The sequence below is a fragment of the Oncorhynchus nerka genome, linkage group LG7, assembly GCF_034236695.1.
Source record: "Oncorhynchus nerka isolate Pitt River linkage group LG7, Oner_Uvic_2.0, whole genome shotgun sequence".
NCBI lineage: Eukaryota > Metazoa > Chordata > Actinopteri > Salmoniformes > Salmonidae > Oncorhynchus > Oncorhynchus nerka.
The window spans coordinates 81,377,829-81,404,610 of NC_088402.1; the positions used below are offsets into that span (position 1 = coordinate 81,377,829).

Sequence of the window (26,782 nt, forward strand, 5' to 3'; positions counted from 1 at the left end):
TTGGTTTGAACAATGTGACGCGCAGATTCACTGATCTACAAATTATCATGCATTGCGAACAAGGTGATGCGCAGATTCACTGATCTGCAAATGATTGTCCACTGCGAAATAACTAACCTGTAAATAGTTTTTTTACGCGATCTGTACCGAGGCTGCAAAAATCTGTAATTCTGCGCAGCGTCTCACACATTTTGATCCTCTCAATCTAGGAGCGTGGTTTCGGGAAGGAGGCGGGCTCTTAGGTCAAACGCCGCGGTTTCGGAGATTACACTGTAATGCTTAAAAACGTGGATTTTTACAGTGACGTTAGTCATGCTGTCGTTAATTTTATGAGCGGTTGTGTACATAGAGAGCTTTACAAACTTCAATACTAGACTGACCCACTGTGTGATGGTGTAACGTCGTCCTTTAGTCTCGAAATTCATCAATTCATTGTAGGCTAGGTTGCACTCTCAATGTGGAGGTTGCTTTCCATATTCTCGTCAACAAACTCTGGTCAACAAACACAGGTAATTATTATATTTTGGGACACAATAACTGATGATAAAATGTATTGACGGGGAAAGATGATCGCGGTAACACGCGTGCGTCACTGTTATGTTGTCGTGGTGGTCTCTGTAACATTGTATCAATTTATCTTCTCCAGTTATTAGGACTAGTCCAGATTCTCACCCACCAGGAGATTAAGGCTAGGGAAGATACGGGGTAGCTTGCAAACTGTACTATACAATGTTACCATTGTGTTTAGACATGTTTTTCAGTGCAGTACAGCAGGCAGCAGAGGGGGTACAGACAGTGTAACCTAGTCTGTCTGTTAAGGGGTTATATAAGCTTGGCCTATTTAGTGTAAATAATTAACTTCCTGGTCCATGATTAGAGGTCTTTAACCTCCATATGTGTTAAAGTGAGTTTGTTTATCTGAAAACTATGGTGGCAAGGGTCTCTGTAGTTCCATTGCACGCCTGAAATGTCTTTTGAAATTTAACTTCTAGTCAATGGACCGGATTCTAGTAAACTGGCCACTCCTGTTTGCGCTTTCACTCTTGTAGTTTCACTCTCATCTAAAATAAATTAATCCAACAAGAACATATACCTGGGTGATAAGATTGCATTGCTATCGGCCAACTGGTTTCTCTAGACAAAGTCTACAGAAGAGCAAGGTTCCTGACACACCTCCAGTGTGTCCTTTCACAGGTAGTTGGGCTGAGCTGTCATGGTTCATGCAAAACAAGTAATTTACTACTTAAAGGGCAGTTCCGCTACTTTTCAACAATTCATTATCTTCAGCACAATACCAGTTTATACATATGTGAACATTTTGCATTTCTATGATCTGTGTTTAAAAAGATAAGAAGGAAGTTCCTAAAATAATTATTCCCTGAGACATCACAGAGCAGGGTTAAAAGTAAGAAAATCACTGAAAATCACACAGAGGTTTTTGGATATAAAGAGGGACTTTATCGAACAAAACAAACATTTATTGAGTAAATGGGAGTCTTGTGAGTGCAACCATATGAAGATCATCAAAGGTAAGTTATTCATTTTATCGCTATTTCTGACTTGTGTAACTCCTCTACTTGACTGGTAACTGTTTGTAATGATTTGTCTGCTGGGCGCCGTTCTCAGATAATCGCATGGTATGCTTTCGCCGTAAAGCCTTTTTGAAATCTGACACCGTGGTTGGATTAACAAGAAGTTAATCTTTAAACCGATGACACTTGTATGTTTTATGAATGTTTATAATGAGTATTTCTGTTTTTGAATTTGGCGCTCTGCAATTTCACTGGATGTTGGCCAGGTGGGACTGTCCCACAGACCCTAGTGAGGTTAAACTTTTGATGATGTCATCAGGTAAAACTTTTTAATTATAATTTTTTTCTACAAAATTTAGAAATGTACCATTTTCACATACTTTATGTGCATACTGGCATTGTGCTGAAGATTTTGAAAATTAGGTTTAAAAGTGGTGGAGTTGTCCTTTAAATCATTCAGACGTTTATGATTAACGATCAGTTGGTTTCTGGCTACTTGAAAGAAACTATTTTTGAAATGGTTGCTTCTAGGTGGCTATCTTGTCTGCCTATTCATCCCTACTGTTCTCTTTCAATCTCAGACAGAGATGCTGTGATCAAAGTGACAAGGAGGAACTACTAGAGACGAGGAGAGGGAGGGAGGAGGTCACCATGAAAGGCTTGAGTGGCTCCAGATGCTGCTTCTACATAGGTTTCTTAGTGGGAACCCTGAGCCTGTACTTCCTGCGCCAGGTGGGTTAAAGTGAAATGGAAACACTAGGTCTCAGAACACCAGCTAACTGTAACTGTAAATCGCCATATTGGCATTGTTGCATCATCTGTAGGAGAGTTTTGGAATTCCTGAATTTATTGAGACCATGACCTCTGCGTACATTAATGAGCATTATTTTCTGGTGTCAAACCATAAATTAAGACATAATACATATTTTGAAAGCTGAGAAACAGCCCTTTCAAACGATACAACATGCAATACAGATGTAGGATCTTAATTTGAGCTAGTTTGCTACAGCAGGAAATTTGAATTATGTGGATTATAATTAATTGCCACATTTTACATTAGGGCAAATCAAGTCTGAATGTTTTAAGTGGAAATTACACACGTTAGAAGCCCTTTTAAACGTTGAATACACTACAAGTTTGCAGGAAAATTCTCATAAACCAAAGTGATCAAACTAAGATCCTACATATCTAGCACCACATCAATCAAAAGGTAATCAGTCAAGAAAAAACACCTGTGAAAATGCGTAATTTATATGCTTTCCCCCAAACAACTGCCATTTACACAACTCCCTAATGAATATAAAGAAAAAAGCATATTGATAATTTGAAATCATGATAGTGATAGCTTTTACTGTGACTGAGTTACAGTCGTTTCACTGACTTGTTACTCTATTATTGCACTGTACATGCAACTTATTATGTGACATGTTAAGCACATTTTAACTCCTGAATATATTTAGGCTTGCCATAAAAAAGGGGTTGAATAAATAATTGACTCAAGACATTTCAGGTGTTTAATTTTTAATTAGTAAAACATTCTAAAAACACAATTCCACTATATCGAGATATGTAGCTATGTAGTTAGCTAGCTAGCTATATAGGGATGATACATTTTACAGGTAAAATAGCAATCCTACAGCAGCCCTCTCTTCTGTATGACTGGCTAGCTAGCAAGCTAGCTTCATATCTTCAACTGAATTAGTAGCCAGTTCATTTTATCTAGGTCTAGCTCATACCTAATGAAAAATGCTCTTCAAAATGTCAAGTATGAGTATTTTATTTTGTACAGTTATCAATGAAAACATTTACATCAAAAAGACAAGAGAAAAGCTAAATCAATTAGGCTAGCTAGCTACCTTGCCTGGTTTTATCTGATTGTCTACTCGGCTTGTTATCAACATTTCATTTCACACTTAAATTGGAAATGTAACTATTATAATTACCAACATAAAAACAAATTGTTTACAGTTTCTTAAATTTAATTGTCTTGATCTAAATGACAGCGCATTTGAAGTTGAGAAACCTTTCAGGTCCACTAGAAGCAAGGCGCCTCCTGGTGGCACTTCAACATAGCACTACCCATACCTCTAAGAAACATTGTCCAAGATCAGAAGACAAAAAATAAAGATGTTTGTGTTACAAGCCCATATTTAGTATTAGTGGATTGAATACATCTCTTTGTTTAGCTTTACTTCCAGAAGTGTTTCCGATATCTAGTGGCCCTATAGCCCTGTAATTAGTTTTCATGTAGCCCTATACAGCTGTAATTACTATTCAAGTAGCCTTAGCTACAGTTGAAGTCGGAGGTTTACATACACCTTAGCCAAATATATTTAAACTCAGTTTTTCACAATTCCTGACATTTAATCCTAGTAAAAATTCCCTGTTTTAGGTCAGTTAGGATCACCACTTTATTTTAAGAATGTGAAACATCAGAATAATAGCAGAGAATGATTTATTTCAGCTTTTATTTCTTTCATCACATTTTCAGTGGGTCAGAAGTTCACATACACTCAATTAGTATTTGGTAGCATTGCCTTTAAATTGTTTAACTTGGGTCAAATGATTCAGGTAGCCTTCCACAAGCTTCCCACAATAAGTTGGGTGAATTTCAGCCCATTCCTCCTGACAGAGCTGGTGTAACTGAGTCAGGTTTGTAGGCCTCCTTGCTCGCACACGCTTTTTCAGTTTTGCCCACAAATTTCCTATCGGTTTGAGGTCAGGGCATTGTGATGGCCACTCCAATACCTTGACTTACTTGTCCTTAAGCCATTTTGCCACAACCTTGGACATATGCTTGGGGTCATTGTCCATTTGGAAGACCCATTTGCGACCAAGCTTTAACTTCCTAACTGATGTCTTGAGGTGTTGCTTCAATATATCCATATAATTTTCCTCCCTTATGATGCCATCTATTTTGTGAAAGTGCACCAGTCCCTCCTGCAGCAAAGCACCCCCACAACATGATGCTGCCACCCCCGTGCTTCACGGTTGGGATGGCGTTCTTAGGCTTACAAGCCTTCCCCCTTTTTACTCCAAAAATAGTGATGGTCATTACGGCCAAACAGTTCTATTTTTGTTTCATCAAGACCAGAGGACATTTCTCCAAAAAGTACGATCTTTGTCCCCATGTGCAGTTGCAAACTATAGTCTGGCTTTTTTATGGTGGTTTTGGAGCAGTGGCTTCTTCCTTGCTGAGTGGCCTTTCAGATTATGTCGATATAGGACTTGTTTTATTGTGGATATACAGTGGGGCAAAAAAGTATTTAGTCAGCCACCAATTGTGCAAGTTCTCCCACTTAAAAAGATGAGAGGCCTGTCATTTTCATCATAGGTACACTTCAACTATGACAGACAAAATGAGAAAAAAATCCAGAAAATCACATTGTAGGATTTTTAATGAGTTTATTTGCAAATTATGGTGGAAAACAAGTATTTGGTCAATAACAAAAGTTTATCTCAGTACTTTGCCAACAAAGGGTATATAACAATGACAGAAGTCAAACATTTTCTGTAAGTCTTCACAAGGTTTTCACACACTGTTGCTGGTATTTTGGCCCATTCATCCATGCAGATCTCCTCTAGAGCAGTGATGTTTTGGGGCAGTTGCTGGGCAACACAGACTTTCAACTCCCTCCAAAGATTTTCTATGGGGTTGAGATCTGGAGACTGGCTAGGCCACTCCAGGGCCTTGAAATGCTTCTTACGAAGCCACTCCTTCGTTGCCCGGGCGGTGTGTTTGGGATCATTGTCATGCTGAAAGACCCAGCCACGTTTCATCTTCAATGCCCTTGCTGATGGAAGGAGGTTTTCACTCAAAATCTCACGATACATGGCCCCATTTATTCTTTCCTTTACACGGATCAGTCGTCCTGGTCCCTTTGCAGAAACACAGCCCCAAAGCATGATGTTCCACCCCCATGCTTCACAGTAGGTATGGTGTTCTTTAGATGCAACTCGGCATTCTTTGTCCTCCAAACACAACAAGTTGAGTTTTTACCAAAAAGTGATATTTTGGTTTGATCTGACCATATGACATTCTCTCAAAATTATTCTGGATCATCCAAATGCTCTCTAGCATACTTCAGACGAGCCTGGACATGTACTGGCTTAAGCAGGGGGACACGTCTGGCACTGTAGGATTTGAGTCCCTGGCGGCGTAGTGTGTTACTGATGGTAGGCTTTGTTACTTTGGTCCCAGCTCTCTGCAGGTCATTCACTAGGTCCCCCCCGTGTGGTTCTGGGATTTTTGCTCACCGTTCTTGTGATAATTTTGACCCCACGGGGTGAGATCTTGCGTGGTGCCCCAGATCGAGGGAGATTATCAGTGGTCTTGAATGTCTTCCATTTCCTAATAATTGCTCCCACAGTTGATTTCTTCAAACCAAGCTGCTTACCTATTGCAGATTCAGTCTTCCTAGCCTGGTGCAGGTCTACAATTTTGTTTCTGGTGTCCTTTGACAGGTCTTTGGTATTGGCCATAGTGGAGTTTGGAGTGTGAATGTTTGAGGTTGTGGACAGGTGTCTTTTATACTGATAACAAGTTCAAACAGGTGCCATTAATACAGGTAACGAGTGGAGGACAGAGGAGCCTCTTAAAGAAGAAGTCAGGTCTGTGAGAGCCAGAAATCTTGCTTGTTTGTAGGTGACCAAATACTTATTTTCCACCATAATTTGCAAATAAATTCATTAAAAATCCTACAATGTGATTTTCTGGATATTTTTTTCTCATTTTGTCTGTCATAGTTGAAGTGTACCTATGATGAAAATTACAAGCCTCTCTCATCTTTTTAAGTTGGAGACCTTGCACAATTGGTGGCTGACTAAATACTTTTTTGCCCCACTGTAGATAATTTTGGACCTGTTTCCTCCAGCATCTTCACAAGGTTGTTTGCTGTTGTTTTGGGATTGCTTTGAAATTTTACACCAAAGTACGTTCATCTCTAGGAGACAGAACGCGTCTCCTTCCTGAGCGGTATGACGGCTGCGTGGTCCCATGGTGTTTATACTTGCGTACTATTGTTTGTACAGATGAACATGGTACCTTCAGGCCTTTTGAAAATTGCTCCCAAGGATGAACCAGACTTGTGGAAGTCTACAATTATTTTTCTGAGCTTTTGGCTGATTTCCTTTGATTTTCTCATGATGTCAAGCAAAGAGGCACTGAGTTGGAAGGTAGGCCTTAAAATACCTCCACAGGTACACCTCTAATTGACTGAAATTATGTAAATTAGCAGAAGCTTCTAAAGCCATGACACCATTTTCTGGAATTTTACAAACTATTTAAAGGCACAGTCAACTTGGTGTATGTAAACTTCTGACCCACTGGAATTGTGGTACAGTGAATTATAAGTGAAGTCTGTAAGCAATTGTTGGAAAAGTAGATGTCCTAACCGACTTGCCAAAACTATAGTTTGCTAACAAGAAATTTGTGTGAGTGGTTAAAAAACGAGTTTTAATGACTCCAACCATATGTGAACTTCTGACTTTAACTGTATACACTTGTAATTACTCTTCAGGTAACTATAAAGACCTGTAATTACTCTTCAGGTAGCTATAAAGACCTGTAATTACTCTTCAGGTAGCTATAAAGACCTGTAATTACTATTCAGGTAGCTATAAAGACCTGTAATTACTCTTCAGGTAACTATAAAGACCTGTAATTACTATAAAGACCTTCAGGTAGCACTAGCTATAAAGACCTGTAATTACTCTTCAGGTAGCTATAAAGACCTGTACACCTTCAGTAATTAGGTAGCTACACCTGTAATTACTCTTCAGGTAACTATAAAGACCTGTAATTACTCTTCAGGTAGCACTATACACCTGTAATTACTCTTCAGGTAACTATAAAGACCTGTAATTACTCTTCAGGTAGCACTATACACCTGTAATTACTCTTCAGGTAGCACTATACACCTGTAATTACTCTTCAGGTAGCACTATACACCTGTAATTACTCTTCAGGTAGCACTATACACCTGTAATTACTCTTCAGGTAGCACTATACACCTGTAATTACTCTTCAGGTAGCACTATACACCTGTAATTACTCTTCAGGTAGCACTATACACCTGTAATTACTCTTCAGGTAACTATAAAGACCTGTAATTACTCTTCAGGTAGCACTATACACCTGTAATTACTCTTCAGGTAGCACTATACACCTGTAATTACTCTTCAGGTAGCACTATACACCTGTAATTACTCTTCAGGTAGCACTATACACCTGTAATTACTCTTCAGGTAGCTATAAAGACCTGTAATTACTCTTCAGGTAACTATAAAGACCTGTAATTACTCTTCAGGTAGCACTATACACCTGTAATTACTCTTCAGGTAGCACTATACACCTGTAATTACTCTTCAGGTAGCTATAAAGACCTGTAATTACTCTTCAGGTAGCTATAAAGACCTGTAATTACTCTTCAGGTAACTATAAAGACCTGTAATTACTCTTCAGGTAACTATAAAGACCTGTAATTACTCTTCAGGTAACTATAAAGACCTGTAATTACTCTTCAGGTAGCCCAATACACAGGCAATTAATATTCAGGGAGCCATATACACATGTAATTAATATTCAGGGAGCCATACCTATACACCTGTAATTAATATTAAGGGAGCCATACCTATACACCTGTAATTTACTAGTCTGGTAGCCCTACCTATACACCTGTAATTTACTAGTCTGGTAGCCCTACCTATACACCTGTAATTTACTAGTCTGGTAGCCCTACCTATACACCTGTAATTTACTAGTCTGGTAGCCCTACCTATACACCTGTAATTGCCATTCAGGTAGCCCTACCTATACACCTGTAATTGACATTCAGGTAGCCCTACCTATACACCTGTAATTGACATTCAGGTAGCCCTACCTATACACCTGTAATTACTAGTCTGGTAGCCCTACCTATACACCTGTAATTGCCATTCTGGTAGCCCTACCTATACACCTGTAATTGCCATTCAGGTACCCCTACCTATACACCTGTAATTGCCATTCAGGTACCCCTACCTATACACCTGTAATTGCCATTCAGGTACCCCTACCTATACACCTGTAATTGCCATTCAGGTACCCCTACCTATACACCTGTAATTGCCATTCAGGTACCCCTACCTATACACCTGTAATTGCCATTCAGGTACCCCTACCTATACACCTGTAATTGCCATTCAGGTAGCCCTACCTATACACCTGTAATTGCCATTCAGGTAGCCCTACCTATACACCTGTAATTGCCATTCAGGTAGCCCTACCTATACACCTGTAATTGCCATTCAGGTAGCCCTACCTATACACCTGTAATTGCCATTCAGGTAGCCCTACCTATACACCTGTAATTGCCATTCAGGTAGCCCTACCTATACACCTGTAATTGCCATTCAGGTAGCCCTACCTATACACCTGTAATTACAGTACTCTCTCCTTGCATTGTTGTTACTGTTGACTGTACCTACTGTATTTTGTATACCTGCTATGGTATTATGATGTTATCAGTCAATAAACTTATTTGAATTACGTCATCTTTATTTGTAAAAACAGGTGTGGTTCGAGATGAGCATGGAGTCCGATGTGCTGGGAGAGGGCCAGGACAGCTCAGTAGCAGCGTTGTCGAAGAAGAGACAGGCTAGTGACAGTAATAACTGGAGGATGGAAGGAGCAACCCTCATCAACCTCAACCATCCACACCACATAGGTACACAGGCCCAATAAGACACAGGACCTCTTCAGGTTAAAGGAAATTAATTTCCTCTGAAGTTTCTCATAAATCTGTGTGGAAGTATGAAAGGTGTGTGTTGTGTATTTTAATATAGAACATAGATATCTTTGCTGCCACAAAGACACTTCATTATTGAAATAGGCTTCTCCCCATAGAAATATGAATACTATACAGTGTCTCTCTTCCATCAATTAAAGTTGTTTCTAATTTGGCTATGGTTTTCAGGTGAGGACAGTAGCGTGGCAGATGAGCTGTACCGGAAGGTGCGCATCCTGTGCTGGGTGATGACTGGTCCCAGTAACCTGCAGACCAAGGCCCGCCACGTAAAGGCCACCTGGAGCCGCCACTGCAACGTCGTGGTCTTCATGAGCTCTATCGACGACCCAGGTAGGTACCCAGCCAGGTAGCCTAGAGGGCAGAGAGGCGGGCTGGTTCGAGGGTGGGCGGTTCGAATCCCATTAACAACGTTAAAAATATGGATGCTGTCTCCTGCTGTTGTGCCCTTGAGCAAGGCACTCAACCCTAAATGCTCTCAATCCAGTGTTGGTGAAATGTATGAAATTGGGCAATAAAGCATTCTTCTTCTCCAGACTTCCCCACAGTGGGGCTCGGCACGGGGGAGGGCCGCGACCAGCTTTACTGGAAGACCATCCGGGCCTTCCACTACGCCCTGGAGCATCATGGGAATGATGCCGACTGGTTCCTCAAGGCGGACGACGACACCTTCGTAGTGGTGGACAACCTCCGCTGGGTCCTGTCCAATCACACGCCCGAGGAGCCCCTCTACTTTGGCAAGCGCTTCAAGCCCTACGCAAAGCAGGGGTACATGAGTGGCGGAGCAGGATATGTGTTGAGTAAAGAAGCTCTCAGGAGGTTTGTGGAGGGGTTCAAGACCAAGGTGTGTACCCATACCACCTCTGTGGAGGACTTGGCTCTGGGACAGTGTCTGGAGAAGATGGGTGTTCTGGCTATGGACTCGAGGGATACCCTTCAACGGGAGACGTTTCATCCGTTTGTTCCCGAGCATCATCTGACAGGGAAGTTCTCCAAGAGCTTCTGGTACTGGAGCTACTGCTACTACCCCATCGTAGAGGTCTGTCTTGTTGTTGTTGTTTTTTTATTTCACCTTTATTTAACCAGGTAGGCAAGTTGAGAACAAGTTCTCATTTACAATTGCGACCTGGCCAAGAATAAAGCAAAGCAGTTCGACAGATACAACGACACAGAGTTACACATGGAGTAAAACAAACATACAGTCAATAATACAGTATAAACAAGTCTATATACAATGTGAGCAAATGAGGTGAGAAGGGAGGTAAAGGCAAAAAAGGCCATGGTGGCAAAGTAAATACAATATAGCAAGTAAAACACTGGAATGGTAGTTTTGCAATGGAAGAATGTGCAAAGTAGAAATAAAAATAATGGGGTGCAAAGGAGCAAAATAAATTAAATACAGTTGGGAAAGAGGTAGTTGTTTGGGCTAAATTATAGGTGGGCTATGTACAGGTGCAGTAATCTGTGAGCTGCTCTGACAGTTGGTGCTTAAAGCTAGTGAGGGAGATAAGTGTTTCCAGTTTCAGAGATTTTTGTAGTTCGTTCCAGTCATTGGCAGCAGAGAACTGGAAGGAGAGGCGGCCAAAGAAAGAATTGGTTTTGGGGGTGACTAGAGAGATATACCTGCTGGAGCGTGTGCTACAGGTGGGAGATGCTATGGTGACCAGCGAGCTGAGATAAGGGGGGACTTTACCTAGCAGGGTCTTGTAGATGACATGGAGCCAGTGGGTTCGGCGACGAGTATGAACCGAGGCCCAGCCAACGAGAGCGTACAGGTCGCAATGGTGGGTAGTATATGGGGCTTTGGTGACAAAACGGATTGCACTGTGATAGACTGCATCCAATTTGTTGAGTAGGGTATTGGAGGCTATTTTGTAAATGACATCGCCAATGTCGAGGATTGGTAGGATGGTCAGTTTTACAAGGGTATGTTTGGCAGCATGAGTGAAGGATGCTTTGTTGCGAAATAGGAAGCCAATTAAAACACTGTCCGTGTTACTTGTTGGCTTTCAGTTTCACAGATTATTCAAGTGAAACGGACAGTGTTTTAACTACTTTGCAGATATGAAACAAATAGACAATCATAATATCAGTCAAAAATATCAAATTCCCAGTTCATGCTACAAAACCAACTTTATAAGAGGTTTTAAGAATAGGGTCTATTTGACTCAACATTCCTAGCTAAAAACACAGAGCCTAACATTAGTTAGCTATCTGTTAGGAGGATGTCATGTTATTGGAGGAGTGGGTGAGTGACTGGTTTATTCCCCACGTATCATTTTTCGGTTGCTATACACAGCTAGTGATGCAGGTGTCATTTGGTTAGCTAGCAAGAACTTGAAAGACTGTTATCCAGTTAGCATATCTCTTGCTTTCGCAAATTCACTCTGGCTATTTACCCCAATTTCAGAGCACTCTCATCTGAGTGCGCCAGGGCGCAGAATAACTGGTACATTTAGCAACGCAGTTGCAATGATGAATGTGAATGATGACAGGCCTGTGTGGAAATGGCTTGTTTGCATAAAGGCCTATTGTAGCTCTGATTGGCTATGGTGCACTGGTCTGCATAGACTGGTTGAGACAGATGTTTTATTTACTGCAGTGTTTATTAATTGTCCAAATGCGCTGCCGCTTTCCCACTCTATATTGCTATAGAATTTTCACAAATGCCTTAGTATAACGTAACTCCCAAACATTCCAAAAATGTATGAAAACGTGAAAATGATCGCTTGTTCGATACATGTTTTTTTAATTTTTTTTTTTAAAGATTTCAAACTATGTTTAATGTATTTCAAATCAAATTTAATTTGTCACATACACATGGTTAGCAGATGTTAATGCAAGTGTAGCTTGTGCTTCTAGTTCCGACAATGCAGTAACGAGTAATCTAACCTAACAATTCCACAACTACTACCTTATACACACAAGTGTAAAGGGATAAAGAAAATGTACATAAAGATATATGAATGAGTGATGGTACAAAATGGCTTAGGCAAGATGCAGTAGATGGTATCGAGTACAGTATATACATATGAGATGAGTAATGTAGGGTATGTAAACATTATATTAAGTGGCATTGTTTAAAGTGGCTAGTGATACATTTTTTTTTACATCAATTTCCATTAAAGTGGCTGGAGTTGAGTCAGTATATTGGCAGCATACTATTCCCCCTATTCCGCCCCAGCCATTACCATTAGCCCGTCCTCCCTAATTAAGGTGCCACCAACCTCCTGTGACACCAAGTGTTTTTGGTTTATTAATGGGTATGGCATCTTTTGACCAGGGCATCAGTCTTACACAGACCCTCTTGGTGTAATATATATGGTATATTTACACTTATTTTCAATGAACAAACGGCCTGAATATAAACGACATATCATGTAAAGGATATCTCACAGTGAATGACAACATTAATGAATGTTGGTTCTACTTCATACCTTTCAGATCGTCAGTATCATTGGAAGTATGGATTATATCCCTCGTGCTCCGTGCAGGTCCAGTAATAATAACAACAAAGTCACGCCGGTGACGTGACAGCGTGGGAGGACGTCAGACCACATCTCTTATTTCTTCTTCCAAAGTTAGCTGAGCCATATCACCCAAGTTGACTGCTCCACTGCTCCCGTTGTTTGGGGGATTGCATCTTCCCAGGTAGCGGTACGATAAGCTGAACTCTGTGAGTTGTGTGTACTGTCGGTCTGTCACCAACAGCCTGTGACCTATGGGTCAGAGCGCGAAATTCGCCCGCCAAGGCTGTGTGACAGGTCTCCCCTGCCTATCCCTTTTATGTGAGGATATCGGGCTTCCTTGTCTTGTGCGGATTTAGCCCACTTGTGTCTGTGTTGGCCACCGCACTCCGATGCTAACCATGTCAAGATATCCTCCACTGCTGTGCTCATTATCGAGGCCACAACTATTTAAAACTCAAACTGGTCACTTCCCGAGATAACCGTGTCCAGGAAGGTTGTTAGCCTAGTCAGCTATAAGACGTGAGATTCGGATTGCCTCCCCTAGGCATCCCTCTCGCCTGGTACACTATATTACCAAAAGTATGTGGACACCTGGTCATCAAATATCTCATTCCAAAATCATGGACATTAATATGGAGTCCGTCCCCCCCCTTTGCTGCTATAACAGCCTCCACTCTTCTGGGAAGGCTTTCCACTAGATGTTGGAACATTGCTGCAGGGACTTGCTTCCATCCAGCCTTAAGAGCATTACTCAGGTCGGGCACTGATGTTGGTTGATGTAAGGGAATTCTGTCCTATGTGCACAGAAGTGACCACAGGAATCTTCTTTGATCAGAGGTTAGTTTGTTTAATAAGGATTGCAAGCCGGATTGCAACCCGGAGTTTACACTAACAGTAATTTGCAAGTAACACACTCAGCACAAAATATGGTGTTTTCCCTTTTTATCCCCTACTGAGGATCACCCCGACCAGGGTGATGTCCCTTAACTTTAATACCATATAAGCTCATAATTAATAGTTGCTAATACAAAGATGTCTCTGCTAGGCGGAGTTCAGGGGTGGGTGGGGGGCATTGTCATGGTGAAATAGGGAAGGGCCTTCGCTAAACTGTTGCCAAAAAGTTGGAAACACAGAATTGTCTAGAATGTCATTGTATGCTGTAGCGTTAAGATTTCCCTTCACTGGAACTAAATCATGAAAAACAGCCCCAGACCATTATTCCTCCTCCACCAAAATGTACAGTTGGCACCGTGCATTGGGGCAGGTAGCGTTTTCCTGGTATCAGCCAAACCCGGATTTGTCCTTAGGACTGCCAGATGGTCCAGCTACTCATTGGACCCTATGATCACTCAGCTACGCATGCCTCTCCCTAATGTCAATATGCCTTGTCCATTGCTGTTTTGGTTATTGATTATTGTCTTATTTCACTGTCGAGCCTCCAGCCCTGCTCAATATGCCTCAGCTAACCCTCTTGTCCCACCTCCCACAATGCAGTAACCTCACCTGGTTTAATTGATGTCTCTAGAGACAATAACTCTCTCATCGTCACTCAATGCCTAGATTTTACCTCCAATGTATTCACATCCTACCATACTTTTGTCTGTACATTGTGCCTTGAATCTATTCTACCGCGCCCAGAAACCTGCTCTTTTTACTCTCTGTTCTGAACGTACTAGACGACCAGTTCTTATAGCCTTTAGCCGTACCTTTATCCTACTCCTCCTCTGCTCTTCTGGTGATGTAGAGGTGAATCCAGGTCCTGCAGTGCCTAGCTCCACTCCCATTCTCCAGGTGCTCTCATTTGTTGACTTCTGTAACTGCAAAAGCCTTCGTTTCATTTCATTAGAAGCCTCCTCCCTAAGTTTGCTTTAGTCATTGCTTTAGCACACTCTGCCAACCCGGATGTCCTAGTTGTCTGAATCCTGGTTTAGGAAGGCCACCAAAAACCCTGAAATTTCCATCCCTAACTTAACATTTTCTAACAGGATAGAACTGCCAAAGTGGCGGAGTTAGCCTACAGAGTTCTGTCTTACTATTCAGGTCTGTGCCCAAACAATTTGAGCTTCTACTTAAAAATCCACCTTTTTAAAATCCACCAACAAGTCCTTCACTGTTGCTGCTTGCTGTAGACCACCTTCTGCCCCCAGCTGTGCCCTGGACACCATATGTGAATTGATTGCCCCCCAACTATCTTCAGAGCTCGTGCTGTTAGGTGACCTAAACTGGGGCATGCTTAACACTCCGGCCATCCTACAATCTAAGCTTGATGCTCTCAATCTCACACAAATGATCAATGAACCTACCAGGTACAACCCCAAATCTGTAAACCTAGGCACCCTCATATAAATCATCCTAACCAACCTGCCCTCCAAATACACCTTTGCTGTCTTCAACCAGGATCTCAGCGATCACTGCCTCATTGCTTGCGTCCGTAATGGGTCTGTGGTCAAACGACCACCCCTCATCACTGTCAAACGCTCCCTAAAACACTTCAGTGAGCAGGCCATTCTAATCTCCCTGGCCCAGGTATCCTGGAGGGATATTGACCTCACTAATTTCATGAATCAGTATATTACATAAGAAATATTTTATAGTTTTTTTTCTCCACATTCTGAGCTGAGAGAACACTGCATCACCATGATGCTGGGCATGCATGGCTGTTCCTCTTGTGGAGCTGAACTACAAGTAGAAGATGGTCATGACCTGTGCCCCGCCTGCCTAGGCTTTGGCCACCTGCGTGAATCCCTTACTGACCCCTGCATTAACTGCACCATCCTTCCTGTGAAGGTGAGGGAAGTGTGGCTAGCCAGAGTTGAGGGCCTGGTTTTCACAAATAATTTACCAGTGTTGTTCGCCAGGACCCACCCAGGACCACCAAAAGAGGGAAATCCCACAAAACCGATGGTGCCCCCTTGGTGAAAAAGTAAAAAAATAAGAGCCTTACTCGGAATGTCAATTCCCTATCCTCTGAGATAGAGCAGCTAAAAATTATTTCGCCTTCTTTCGAGCCCCCTGAGTCGGGGCCCTATAGCACTCCCTCCAGAGGACTCAGATAGCCTTGATGATGACCTGCTTTCCACTCGGGCATCCAACTGGCACTTTACTCACCAGGATGATGAAAAGCCCAACATGGCGAAGGGGGTGCCAACCAGTTGTGGACCCATTCAGCCTCAACGCTAAAGATGGGTCAGAGGAGTCATTCCGAGGCTCTGATCACACTGAGTCAGAAGAAAGCTCTGCCTCACTATGCGCTGTCCTGTCCTGTGTACATTCTTAGCTAGGCTCGAGCTTGAGCACCCTCAAACCACAGCCCTTGCAGCTAACCTGTTCTTTAAGAAGGTCCCAGCAGCTACAACATTCAGTGTGCTATCTTCACCAGCTTTTCTTATGGAGCTTCAAGAATGCTGGGCTCTCACCCACCATGGCAAGGATACTCCAGCCGGAGCATGCAGACCTGGACCTCTGCAAACTGAATGACGCATCTCTTCAAGTGTTTGCGTTCATGACCAGAGAGCTAGGCAGACTGATGTCCACCCTAGTGATGACTCGTCGCCAGGTCTGGCTCGCCCAAGCCCCAATGTCCAATGTCCAATTGAATGACCTGCATCCGTCTGGATGCTGAGAAATCTCCCAGTGGTCCACGTACTGTTCTTCAGCCCCGTGGCTGAGGGGCCCATTGAAGGTAGAAAACAGTCAGGCTACACCACTGTGGAACTCACAGCCCAGAAACCAGGCATCAGAGAGTCATGGCAGAGGGAGGCCTGATACGTGTGAACCTCGCCGCTCTCAGACGCCCTTGACCATACCACCAGCCTAACACAGGTGCTCACCAGCCCCAGACGGCCATGCAGCCACCCCCCCAAGGCACCAAGAGCTGCCGGGGCCGTGGTAAGCCCCCAACCCCACAAACAGGCTTGGGGGCATAAACTGAATGGCGTTTTACCCAGCAGACCCTGACATACTGGGCATCCCACTCCTCAGACCCATGGGTGGTGAAGACCCTCTCACAAGGGTACAGGCTGTAGTTCCATCACTGACCCCCACCATTCTCAGGGGTCAGAATGACTTCAGTCACATTCCCCCTGAAAGCTTGCATCCTCAACCAGGAGATTACATCTCTCCTGGAGAAGGGCGCAATCACAAAGTAAAAGCATCAGAATAGCAAGATGGCTTTTACTCAACCTATTTCCTGGCTTTCATCCAGTTCTGTATTTAAAGCAGTTCAATGTTTTCCTAAAGGTGCTCCCCTTTCACTTGTTGCGGACGGTCAATGTTCTCCGGGCTGTAGCCGCAAGGGAATGGTTCACGTCCGAGGACGGTTACTTTCGCGTTTCTGTGTTACCGGAACACAGGCATTTTCTGTGGTTCGCCTTCCAAGACCATGCATACCAGTTCACTGTTTTCAGCCTCTCCCTGGCTCCTCGCGTCTACACAAGATGTGTGAGTGCAGCCCAGAGCTCCCTCCACCTACAGGGGATCAAGATCTTTCCTTATCTCGATGACTGGCTCATCTGCGCCCCCTCTCCCAATGCTCCAGGGCAGTGATTGGAGACATTGCCCTGTGTAGGGTGTCGTCTTTTGGATGGGACATTAAACGGGTGTCCTGACTCTCTGTGGTCACTAAAGATCTCATGGCACTTACCGTGGGGCAAAAAATGATTTAGTCAGCCACCAATTGTGCAAGTTCTCCCACTTAAAAAGATGAGGGCTGTAATTTTTATCATAGGTACACTTCAACTATGACAGACAAAATGAGAAAAAAAATCCAGAAAATCACATTGTAGGATTTTTAATGAATTTATTTGCAAATTATGGTGGAAAATAAGTATTTGGTCAATAACAAAAGTGTATCTCAATACTTACCCTTTGTTGGCAATGACAGAGGTCAAACGTTTTCTGTAAGTCTTCACAAGGTTTTCACACACTGTTGCTGGTATTTTGGCCCATTCCTCCATGCAGATCTCCTCTAGAGCAGTGATGTTTTGGGGCAGTTGCTGGGCAACACAGACTTTCAACTCCCTCCAAAGATTTTCTATGGGGTTGAGATCTGGAGACTGGCTAGGCCACTCCAGGGCCTTGAAATGCTTCTTACGAAGCCACTCCTTCATTGCCCAGGTGATGTGTTTGGGATCATTGTCATGCTGAATGACCCAGCCACGTTTCATCTTCAATGCCCTTGCTGATGGAAGGAGGTTTTCACTCAAAATCTCACGATACATGGCCCCATTCATTCTTTCCTTTACACGGATCAGTCGTCCTGGTCCCTTTGCAGAAAAACAGCCCCAAAGCATGATGTTTCCACCCCCATGCTTCACAGTAGGTATAGTATTCTTTGGATGCAACTCAGCATTCTTTGTTCTCCAAACACGACGAGTTGAGTTTTTACCAAAAAGTTATATTTTGGTTTCTTCTGACCATATTACATTCTCCCAATCTTCTTCTGGATCATCCAAATGCTCTCTAGCAAACTTCAAATGGGCCTGGACATGTACTGGCTTAAGCAGGGGGACACGTCTGGCACTGCACGATTTGAGTCCCTGGCGGCGTAGTGTGTTACTGATGGTAGGCTTTGTTTACTTTGGTCCCAGCTCTCTGCAGGTCATTCACTAGGTCCCCCCGTGTGGTTCTGGGAGTTTTGCCGTTCTTGTGATCATTTTGACCCCACGGGGTGAGATCTTGCCCTAGATCAAGGGAGATTATCAGTGGTCTTGTATGTCTTTCATTACCTAATAATTGCTCCCACAGTTGATTTCTTCAAACCAAGCTGCTTACCTATTGCAGATTCAGTCTTCCCAGCCTGGTGCAGGTCTACAATTTTGTTTCTGGTGTCCTTTGACAGCTCTTTGCTCTTGGCCATAGTGGAGTTTGGAATGTGACTGTTTGAGGTTGTGGACAGGTGTCTTTTATACTGATAACAAGTTCAAACAGGTGCCATTAATACAGGTCACGAGTGGAGGACAGAGGAACCTCTTAAAGAAGAAGTTACAGGTCTGTGAGAGCCAGAAATCTTGCTTGTTTGTAGGTGACCAAATACTTATTTTCCACCATAAATTCATTAAAAATCCTACAATGTGATTTTCTGGATTTCTCTTTCTCATTTTGTCTGTCATAGTTGAAGTGTACCTATGATGAAAATTACAGGCCTCATCATTTTAAGTGGGAGAACTTGCACAATTGGTGGCTGACTAAATACTTTGCCCCACTGTATAATAAGAGTAGGGGTGGTGACCCTGGTGTCCTGGCTAAATTCCCTTTCTGGCCCTCATACTATCAGAGTCACCTAATCATCCCCAGCTTACAATTGGCTCATTCATCCCCCCTCCTGTCCCTTGTAACTATTCCCCAGGTTGTTGCTGTAAATGAGAATGTGTTCTCAGTCAACTTAGCTGGTGAAAGCAGGGTCAAATCAAATAAATAACTCTTGCGAGTTGTGCAGCCGAGAGCACAGCGCTGACACTGACCCTCGTCATCGTACTGGGTCTTACCGTGAACAACGAAAATAGAAACTGCACACCAAGCCAAAAGGTCACCTTTTATTTGCCTGGTTCTGAACTTCCACACGATCAGGGCATGTGTAACACCTCAGTGTGTGGACAGCATTCATCTTCTTCTGCAACAATTCCTGTTGAATGTGTTGGTGAAGGTACGAACGTTCAACAACTGATGGGCATGTTCGTGGCGACCGTACTTACATTCGTAACTTCCGATTGTCTGTCCCACTGAGTCTTTGGCCCTGGTTAGTACAGCTTTAAAATAAATACATCAATTACATTGATGCTGAGGTGGATGATTGCAGTAGAGACAAAACTCTTGTCAACGATAGGAACATTTGCCAATTTGTTACAGATAATAGCGCTAGTTCTTTGTGCTTTGCAATGCAAATGAGATGTCTATTATGAGTCTGTCAGACAGAGACCATCGAGACACACGGCAAAACAGACAGTGAACACCACAATAGTCAGGTATAAATTCAAGCTGTTGAATTGAATATCCAGAAATCCCTGATATTTTTAAGGGTGCGATTCGGAGCCTTGGTTCCTGTATGTATGTATGTATGTAGCTCTGTCAACAGATACAGTGAAAGGCCATGGAGTACGTTTTAGAATACTGTGTGTGGTGTGTGTGCTTTCCTTCACCAGGGTCCCCGGTGCTGCTCAGACCTGGCAGTATCCTTTCACTATGTGGATGCAAAGCTGATGTACACACTGGAATACTGGACCTACCACCTCCGTGCCTACGGCTACAGGTACCGCTACAGACCTCCACTACCCCAGGGCCTGGTGGAGCGGCAGGCCCAGACAGAGAGGCCTACAGTGGGTACAGCTGGGAGAGGGAGAACCCCAGCTGATATTACTGTTGGTGGTGGTGATGGAGACCAGTCCAAAGCCGAGTCCGGGGCAAAGCCTTTGTCAGACAAAGGTGGGAAGGAGACATTGGGTAAAATAACCATTGACAACAACAGGACTGCAGTCACACAGGAGAGGCAAGGGTGATTCTCTCTGTATGGGTTTACATGTGTTTTTGGAACGGGAATGTGTAATGTATGGACCAGGATGGGGCAATTCCACTTAAATTCAGTCAATTTAAGTTTACTTCCTGAATTGACTGAATTGAAGTGGAATTGACACATGAATAATGAAAAAATGATTACCCACATAGTGCTCTTATGGCCAGTTCCACCACAGTGCAGGTTTAATTGATTATGGGGATTTTATATATATATATATATATTTTATCTTTTAAGTGCGTCCATATACTGTAAATCATTTAACTTGAAAGTCTTAACTGTTTTTATTTGATATCTGTTGCGATTTAACATGATATTCTGTTTGAATTGAAATAGTATGCAGTTACTTACCATTCATCTATATCCAGTATTTGACAGCTTATTAGGTGTTACGCACGCCTCTTTCGTTACGCTTGATAACTTGGTACAATAGACTGTGCTGCCCTTTGGAATGCGTAATGCATCTGTTACTTAAAAGGTTTAAAACGTGCATTGTATTTGAGGTTTAAAAAGGGTTTTGAAGTTTTCCACTTTGAAAGTTCAGATTTGATTTTCCCTTACGAAAAAATGTATCAACCCCTACAAAAAAGTCCATTAATTATAATCCACATAATAATTCACATTTCTTGTTACTACAGGATTATTTTCTTGCTGTAGCAAACTGGCTCATTTAAATCCTACATCTGTAGATGCTTTGAATGTCATGAAGATTGTAAAATGGTTGATATGGCTGGAATGACTTGGCTTCTTTCTTAACGGTAGTTTTTAAGCCATTTACCTTGTTCTCTGGTTTCGTTGTCTTTTTGGGAGGTCGAAGAGAAGATTTCATATCTACCTTAATTTTCTACACTAAATATTGACCTGTATGTTTTTCAGCTGGAATGAAACAAGCAATTTAGGGTGGGATTCAATCCGATTGCCGGTTATTGGCATTGCGGCTTTTAAAGGCAATTTTGTTTACCGTGAATGGGATCTCTGCGAAAGCGGCAACATTGCCTTTGAAAGCCGCAATGCCTATAACCCGTGATTGTATTGAATCCCAGCCCTAGTATACATCATATAACCTTTTGTACTGTATGCTCTACCAGTATAATCGGTGGCAGCTGTGGGATCCTGTATTTCCATAGTCTCTCTTTCCATTTGATAAGATATTACAGTTGTGATATGACAAGAAGTACAAAGATTAAAGGTTGAATTAATATTTTAATTTACAACAACAACAAAAAAGTGTTTTGTCTTGAACTTTTGGGGAAAAAGAACCAACTATGTTAAGGAAATAGATCATATCAGATGTGAATTTTCTTTGTTTGTGACAATACATGTTATATACAAACTGTATAGTTATTAGTTACTATGACAACCCATTTGGAACGTTACAGTAATATGTTGGTTTGGTCAGTTTAAATTCCATTGAAGTTTTCAGAATACTTTGTTTTTGTAAAATATATCGTTGCTCTTCTGTATTGTATAATAATATCTCCAATCTTCTGAAAAGGGGTGTTGCCTTAGCTGGATGGTAGAGATGGGTCCAGATGAATGTCTTGTCTATAACCCACGACGAAACCTGGATCATAACCGGAACAGTGGATGTACAGTATGATACATTTATAATCAATAAAGGTTCATAAATGTGTTTTTAAAATACTATTATAGTTTATTTAATTCAACATGAAATATGAAGCACTTGATTTCTTATTCAATGTATTCTGGTACGTAGAGAGCTGAACTAAAGCTGTTCATTTGAGTGGAGGCCTACAGAGAATTGTCCTGCACAGCAGGAAATGCAAACTTGTAGTATATTTGAGTTTTAAAAAAGGTTTCAAAAGTTTGTAATTTACACTTTAGAAATTTCAGATTTGATTTGCTAACTAAAAATGTATCAACCCCTACAAAAATGTCCATTAGTTTTAATCCGCATAGTTCACATTTGTTGTTGCTGCAGGATTATTTTCTTGCTGTAGCAATCTGGCTCAAATTAAGATCCTACATCTGTAGATGCTTTTGATGTCATGATGATTGTAAAATGGTTGATATGGCTGGAATGACTTGGCTTCTTAACGATTGTTTTTAAGCCAAGCAAACTGGCTGAAATTAAGATCATGCATTTGTAATTAACACGTGAATGGAAAACAGTATATAATGCATGCAGTCTACTGAGTGACATGGGAGAGAAGATGCCTTACACACTCACTCACCTCAGTCTGCACTTGTTAAAGAATAGACCTCCTTTTCTTGTTTCTGGGTACACCTCCTTCCTCAAAGGACGCATGTTACCTGCAAGACAGAGCCCACACTGAGTGACTTAGCTGAAAAAATACTGTACATTTTCTCCATCGTACATTGGATTACTATAGAGGTATAGATACCGTAGACTAATTCATATGATCATGTATGCCACTTAGCCAAAGCTTTTATCCAAAGTGACTTAAAATACAGTATGATCCCTGTAGGAATTGAATCCATGGCCTTGGTGTTACTAGCACCTCACTCTTATCAACTGAGCCACACAAGCTGAGTTGCAGAGGATCATTATATAGACTATATTCTCATGTATGTGTAGCGGATTTGATGGACTGTCTATGTCTGTTTATCGGTCACAGGGTTATATTTTTTAACAAAATTCAATGTAGCAAACAAGCTAGTGAGCTAGGCTAGCTAGCTATCGAGAGGGGCTGCTAGCTAGCTTCAAAGGGTGCCTGCTCATTCCCTGGGGAATGAGTGTCCATATCCAAGTAACTATTTTCTAATGTATATTTCAGTGAATGTATTGGATGGTTTATTTGTTCAACAGGGGAGTAATGTCATCTCATGGTTCAGGGGGATGCAGAACGTATTTGGGCTGTTATTACAGTAATACTCTCGTGGTTCTATCATCAGACTTTTGAACTGTTTGTCTCTTGCTGATGTGGTCATCATAAAATGGAGCCGTTTGCTATACAAGAATGGGAGACTGAATGTTAGTGTGTTCATGGAGGAGACTGAAATACTGAATGGTGTTTTGTTTCATTGGGTAATGTCAATTCTATTTTTGTTATTTTGTGAAATTCAATCTGAGATTAATTTCCTATTTAGATCAACTTGATATATGAATATTCATTTATTCAACTTTTGATTGATTATTAAAATGGAGTCACTTGATAAAGTTGAAACATTCTCACGTGCTTCCTTTTTACACCGCATTTCATATTACCTCCTTACTGCTCTCAGATCTCCATTCTGAGGGTAGTAACATTTTGGGGGCTCGTCTGGGATCTACAACACTGACCAGAGTTGTGGATCGTGAAAAGAACCACGGCAACAAACGCTTGGAGTCCAGAGCAAGCTGGGTTGGGTTAAATGCGGAAGACACATTTCAGTTGAATGCATTCAGTTGAACAAATTACTACGTATCCCCCTTTTCAGAAGCGTTCGACGTAGACACACAGAAGTCAATAGATGGTATGGGGAATGTCATGAGTTAACACATGTAAAAAGCTAGTGTAGGACATTCAAAAACGATTGACCCAGCTCAACGAAATGCAGTCATACAAATTGGGAGCTGTCCTGATTGGGGAAACGCTTGTAGAGGCTCCCACTGTCACAGGGGCTAATGATGCAGAAATGCATGACTACATTGTGTTACATGAACAGTAAACAGCTGAGTGAGCTGGAAGATGAGGGCGTTGGTCGGTCAGCTGCTATTTCTGCAGGATCTTGTCACCCAACTGCTGGGGGACACCGACGACTACACAACAGCCAGAGAGATGAACTGGACTCCATCAAAGGACAACGAACAAGGACAGCAAGAGTCAACAGACAACAACGTACAGACACACCAACGTACAGCGGCCATGTGGTGGTTCCTGAGGAAGTCGCCATTCCTGACACCAGAAATGCAGAGACCTAGTGTTCTGGTGAGCGTGTCAGACGTGGCAGCCCTTCTGCCACAACATGAATTGGAGGTCTTTGGTGGTCAAACAGCCGATTCAGGTGCCGATATTAGTTATAGTAGCATTTTTTTAAGCAAATTGAGGAAACCAGAGCAAACATTTCTGAATCAGAGGTAGTTAGAGCTGTCCTCAAGGTTATCAGAATTGGGCACATTCTTAGAGATGTTTGTTAACTATGAAGTTGATGAATGAATTAAAGTCATTTCTCAAATCACACATGAAAGATAAAGTCAGTAGTGAGCCGTTGCAAAACGACTAGATAAAGAGACCCCACAGGAATTTGCATATAGGCTTATTGGGTTGAAACGGCGCATAGTGCTGGCCACGAGGGTGCAGACACACTAACATATGACAAACCATTGGTCCAGCATGTTTTCCTTTACACTTTACATCAAGGGTTCAGTGTCAAACATGCAAATATAGGAAGTGATTTAAAAGCATATGAATCTGATTTTAAGATTAAAGATGATTTCCTTGTAGATCTAATCACTGAGTCAGCAAGGGATGACGCAGAAATCCAAAATCCCATGGGGGTCTTACAGACAGTGCTCAGTAGTTGCTAATGTATTACAGCAAAGTGAGGGGGGTGAAAGTGTGCCGGAATAAAACCAAGGTCACATACAAGGTGATGTACAGGCAAACAGAGTAGCCATCTAAGAGTTAACTACTCAAGTCACAGTCCTCACAAAGAACCCGGAAAAATTGATCAGACCAAAAAGTGAGCGTGGGCAGTGTGCTGACACTTTGGTAGCAAACACAGCAGTGTTAGAAGGAGGATAAGGGGAAATGGAACAGCAGTGTGAAACAAGCTAAAGATAAATGTATCTATTGCTTCTTCTGTGGACAGGCTGGCCACCGAGCAGTGGGTTGTCTGCCGAAAGGACAGAGACTGGGAAACTGGAGGAGGTCACAGGGCGGGGACGACCAGTGACCTCAAACATGGGAAAGTCCCCTCCTGAGGTATTTACTGACCAAACCGACACTACAGCAAGGTCTAGTGACAGAATTATTCTCACTTTATTCAGAAGATGGACAATACAGTAATGGGCAAAATACAAAATACATAGCACAGTTAATTGGGGGCAAGTGTCTGCTCTCATGTCTCATGAATGGAGTGTCATGTGAGGCACTATTAGACACAGGCGCACAGGTTAGCATAGTGGGAAAGAAGTGGCTTGAGAACACACTGCCCACCATTGACACATTACTTGGAGATAAAGAACACCGCAATATGAAAGCAGCAAATGGAACCAGAGTACCCTTTGAGGGGTGGATTGAGGTGCTGGTGGACATCCAAAGTACCAAATATGGCTATAACGGTTCCCATGCCAGTGAGCCAGAGCTCTGTTGACTTCCCACTTGTGGGCTTTAATTTTATTGAGGAGCTCATAAAGGAAGGAGGTCTAAGCCACAACAAAATGGGTTTGACTTAATCAAATCAAATGTTATTAGTCACATGTGCTGAATACAACAGGCCTTACAGTGAAATGCTTACTTATGAGCCCCTAACCGACAGTACAGTTTTAAAAATACGGATAAGAATAAGAGATAAAGGTAACAAGTAATTAGAGAGCAGCAGTAAAAAATAACAATATATACAGGGTGGGTGCCGGAGTCAATGTGCGGGGCACCGGTTAGTTGAGGTAGTAAGTACATGTAGGTAGAGTTAATTAAAGTGACTATGCATAGATGACAACAGAGCGTGGCAGTGGTGGTGGGGGGGCAATGTGAATAGTCTGGGTAGCAATTTGACAAAATATTCAGGAGTCTTATGGCTTGGGGGTAGAAGCTGTTTAGAAACCTCTTGGACCTAGATTTGGTGCTCCGGTACAACAGGAAGCTTGGCCCCAGTGATGTACTGGGCCGTTCGCACTACCCTCTGTAGTGCCTTGCGGTCGGAGGCCGAGTAGTTGCCATACCAGGCAGTGATGTATCCAAATCAGGATGCTCTCGATGGTGCAGCCGTAGAACCTTTTGAGGATCTGAGGACTCATGCCAAATCTTTTCAGTCTCCTGAGGGACATTAGGTTTTGTGGAGCCCTCTTCACGACTGTCATGGTGTGCTTGGACCACGTTAGTTTGTTGGTGATGTGGAGGCCAAGGAACTTGAAGCTCTTAACCTGCTCCACTGCAGCCCCATTGATGAGGATGGGGGCGTGCTCAGTCCTTTTTTTCCTGTAGTCCACAATCATCTCCTTTGTCTTGATCACGTTGAGGGAGAGGTTGTTGTCCTGGCACCACACGGGCAGGTATCTGACCTCCTCCCTATAGGCAGTCTTGTTGTTGTCGGTGATCAGGCCTACCACAGTGGTGTCATCAGCAAATTTAATGATGGTGTTGGAGTGTGCCTGGCCGTGCAGTCATGAGTGAACAGGGAGTACAGGAGGGGACTGAGTACGCACTCCTGAGGGGCCCCTGTGTTGAGGATAAGCGTGGCGGATGTGTTGTTACCTACCCTTACCGCCTGCGGGCGGCCCATCGGGAAGTCCAGGATCCAGTTGCAGAGGGAGGTGTTTAGTCCCACGGTCCTTAGCTTATTGATGAGCTTTCATGGCACTAT

The 26,782-nt window shown here is 42.6% G+C and overlaps 2 protein-coding genes across 3 annotated transcripts in view; one reads left to right on the forward strand and one right to left on the reverse strand.

Moving 5' to 3' along the window:
• Window positions 1–23,442, forward strand: LOC115118143 (glycoprotein-N-acetylgalactosamine 3-beta-galactosyltransferase 1-B-like). Of its 2 annotated transcripts, none has more exons than XM_029646679.2 (6): window positions 1–509; window positions 2,114–2,264; window positions 9,085–9,238; window positions 9,488–9,649; window positions 9,853–10,355; window positions 19,926–23,442. In XM_029646679.2, exons 2-6 carry the CDS (start codon window positions 2,184–2,186, stop codon window positions 20,277–20,279), a joined length of 1,254 nt encoding a protein of 417 aa, XP_029502539.1. In that variant the 5' UTR covers window positions 1–509; window positions 2,114–2,183; the 3' UTR covers window positions 20,280–23,442. The 2 variants fall into 2 exon arrangements, with proteins under 2 accessions (XP_029502539.1, XP_029502540.1); XM_029646680.2 differs by lacking the exon at window positions 1–509 and adding an exon at window positions 868–1,194.
• LOC115118141 (neurokinin-B-like) overlaps window positions 21,105–26,782 on the reverse strand; it is a 25,468-nt gene continuing 19,790 nt past the window's right edge. Inside the window, exon 6 of the mRNA XM_029646678.2 lies at window positions 21,105–22,567. Within this exon, the coding sequence (XP_029502538.2) occupies window positions 22,485–22,567 (83 nt within the window). The 3' untranslated portion in view covers window positions 21,105–22,484. The remainder of the gene's footprint in view (window positions 22,568–26,782) is intronic.

What these genes read in the sequence shown, in the direction of transcription:
- LOC115118143 (XM_029646679.2), top strand. Translation starts at nt 2,184, where the DNA reads ATGAAAGGCTTGAGTGGCTCCAGATGCTGCTTCTACATAGGTTTCTTA. An exon ending in GCCTGTACTTCCTGCGCCAG is followed by an intron (nt 2,265 to 9,084) that starts GTGGGTTAAAGT and finishes TTGTAAAAACAG; the next exon opens with GTGTGGTTCGAGATGAGCAT. An exon ending in GAGCTCTATCGACGACCCAG is followed by an intron (nt 9,650 to 9,852) that starts GTAGGTACCCAG and finishes CTTCTTCTCCAG; the next exon opens with ACTTCCCCACAGTGGGGCTC.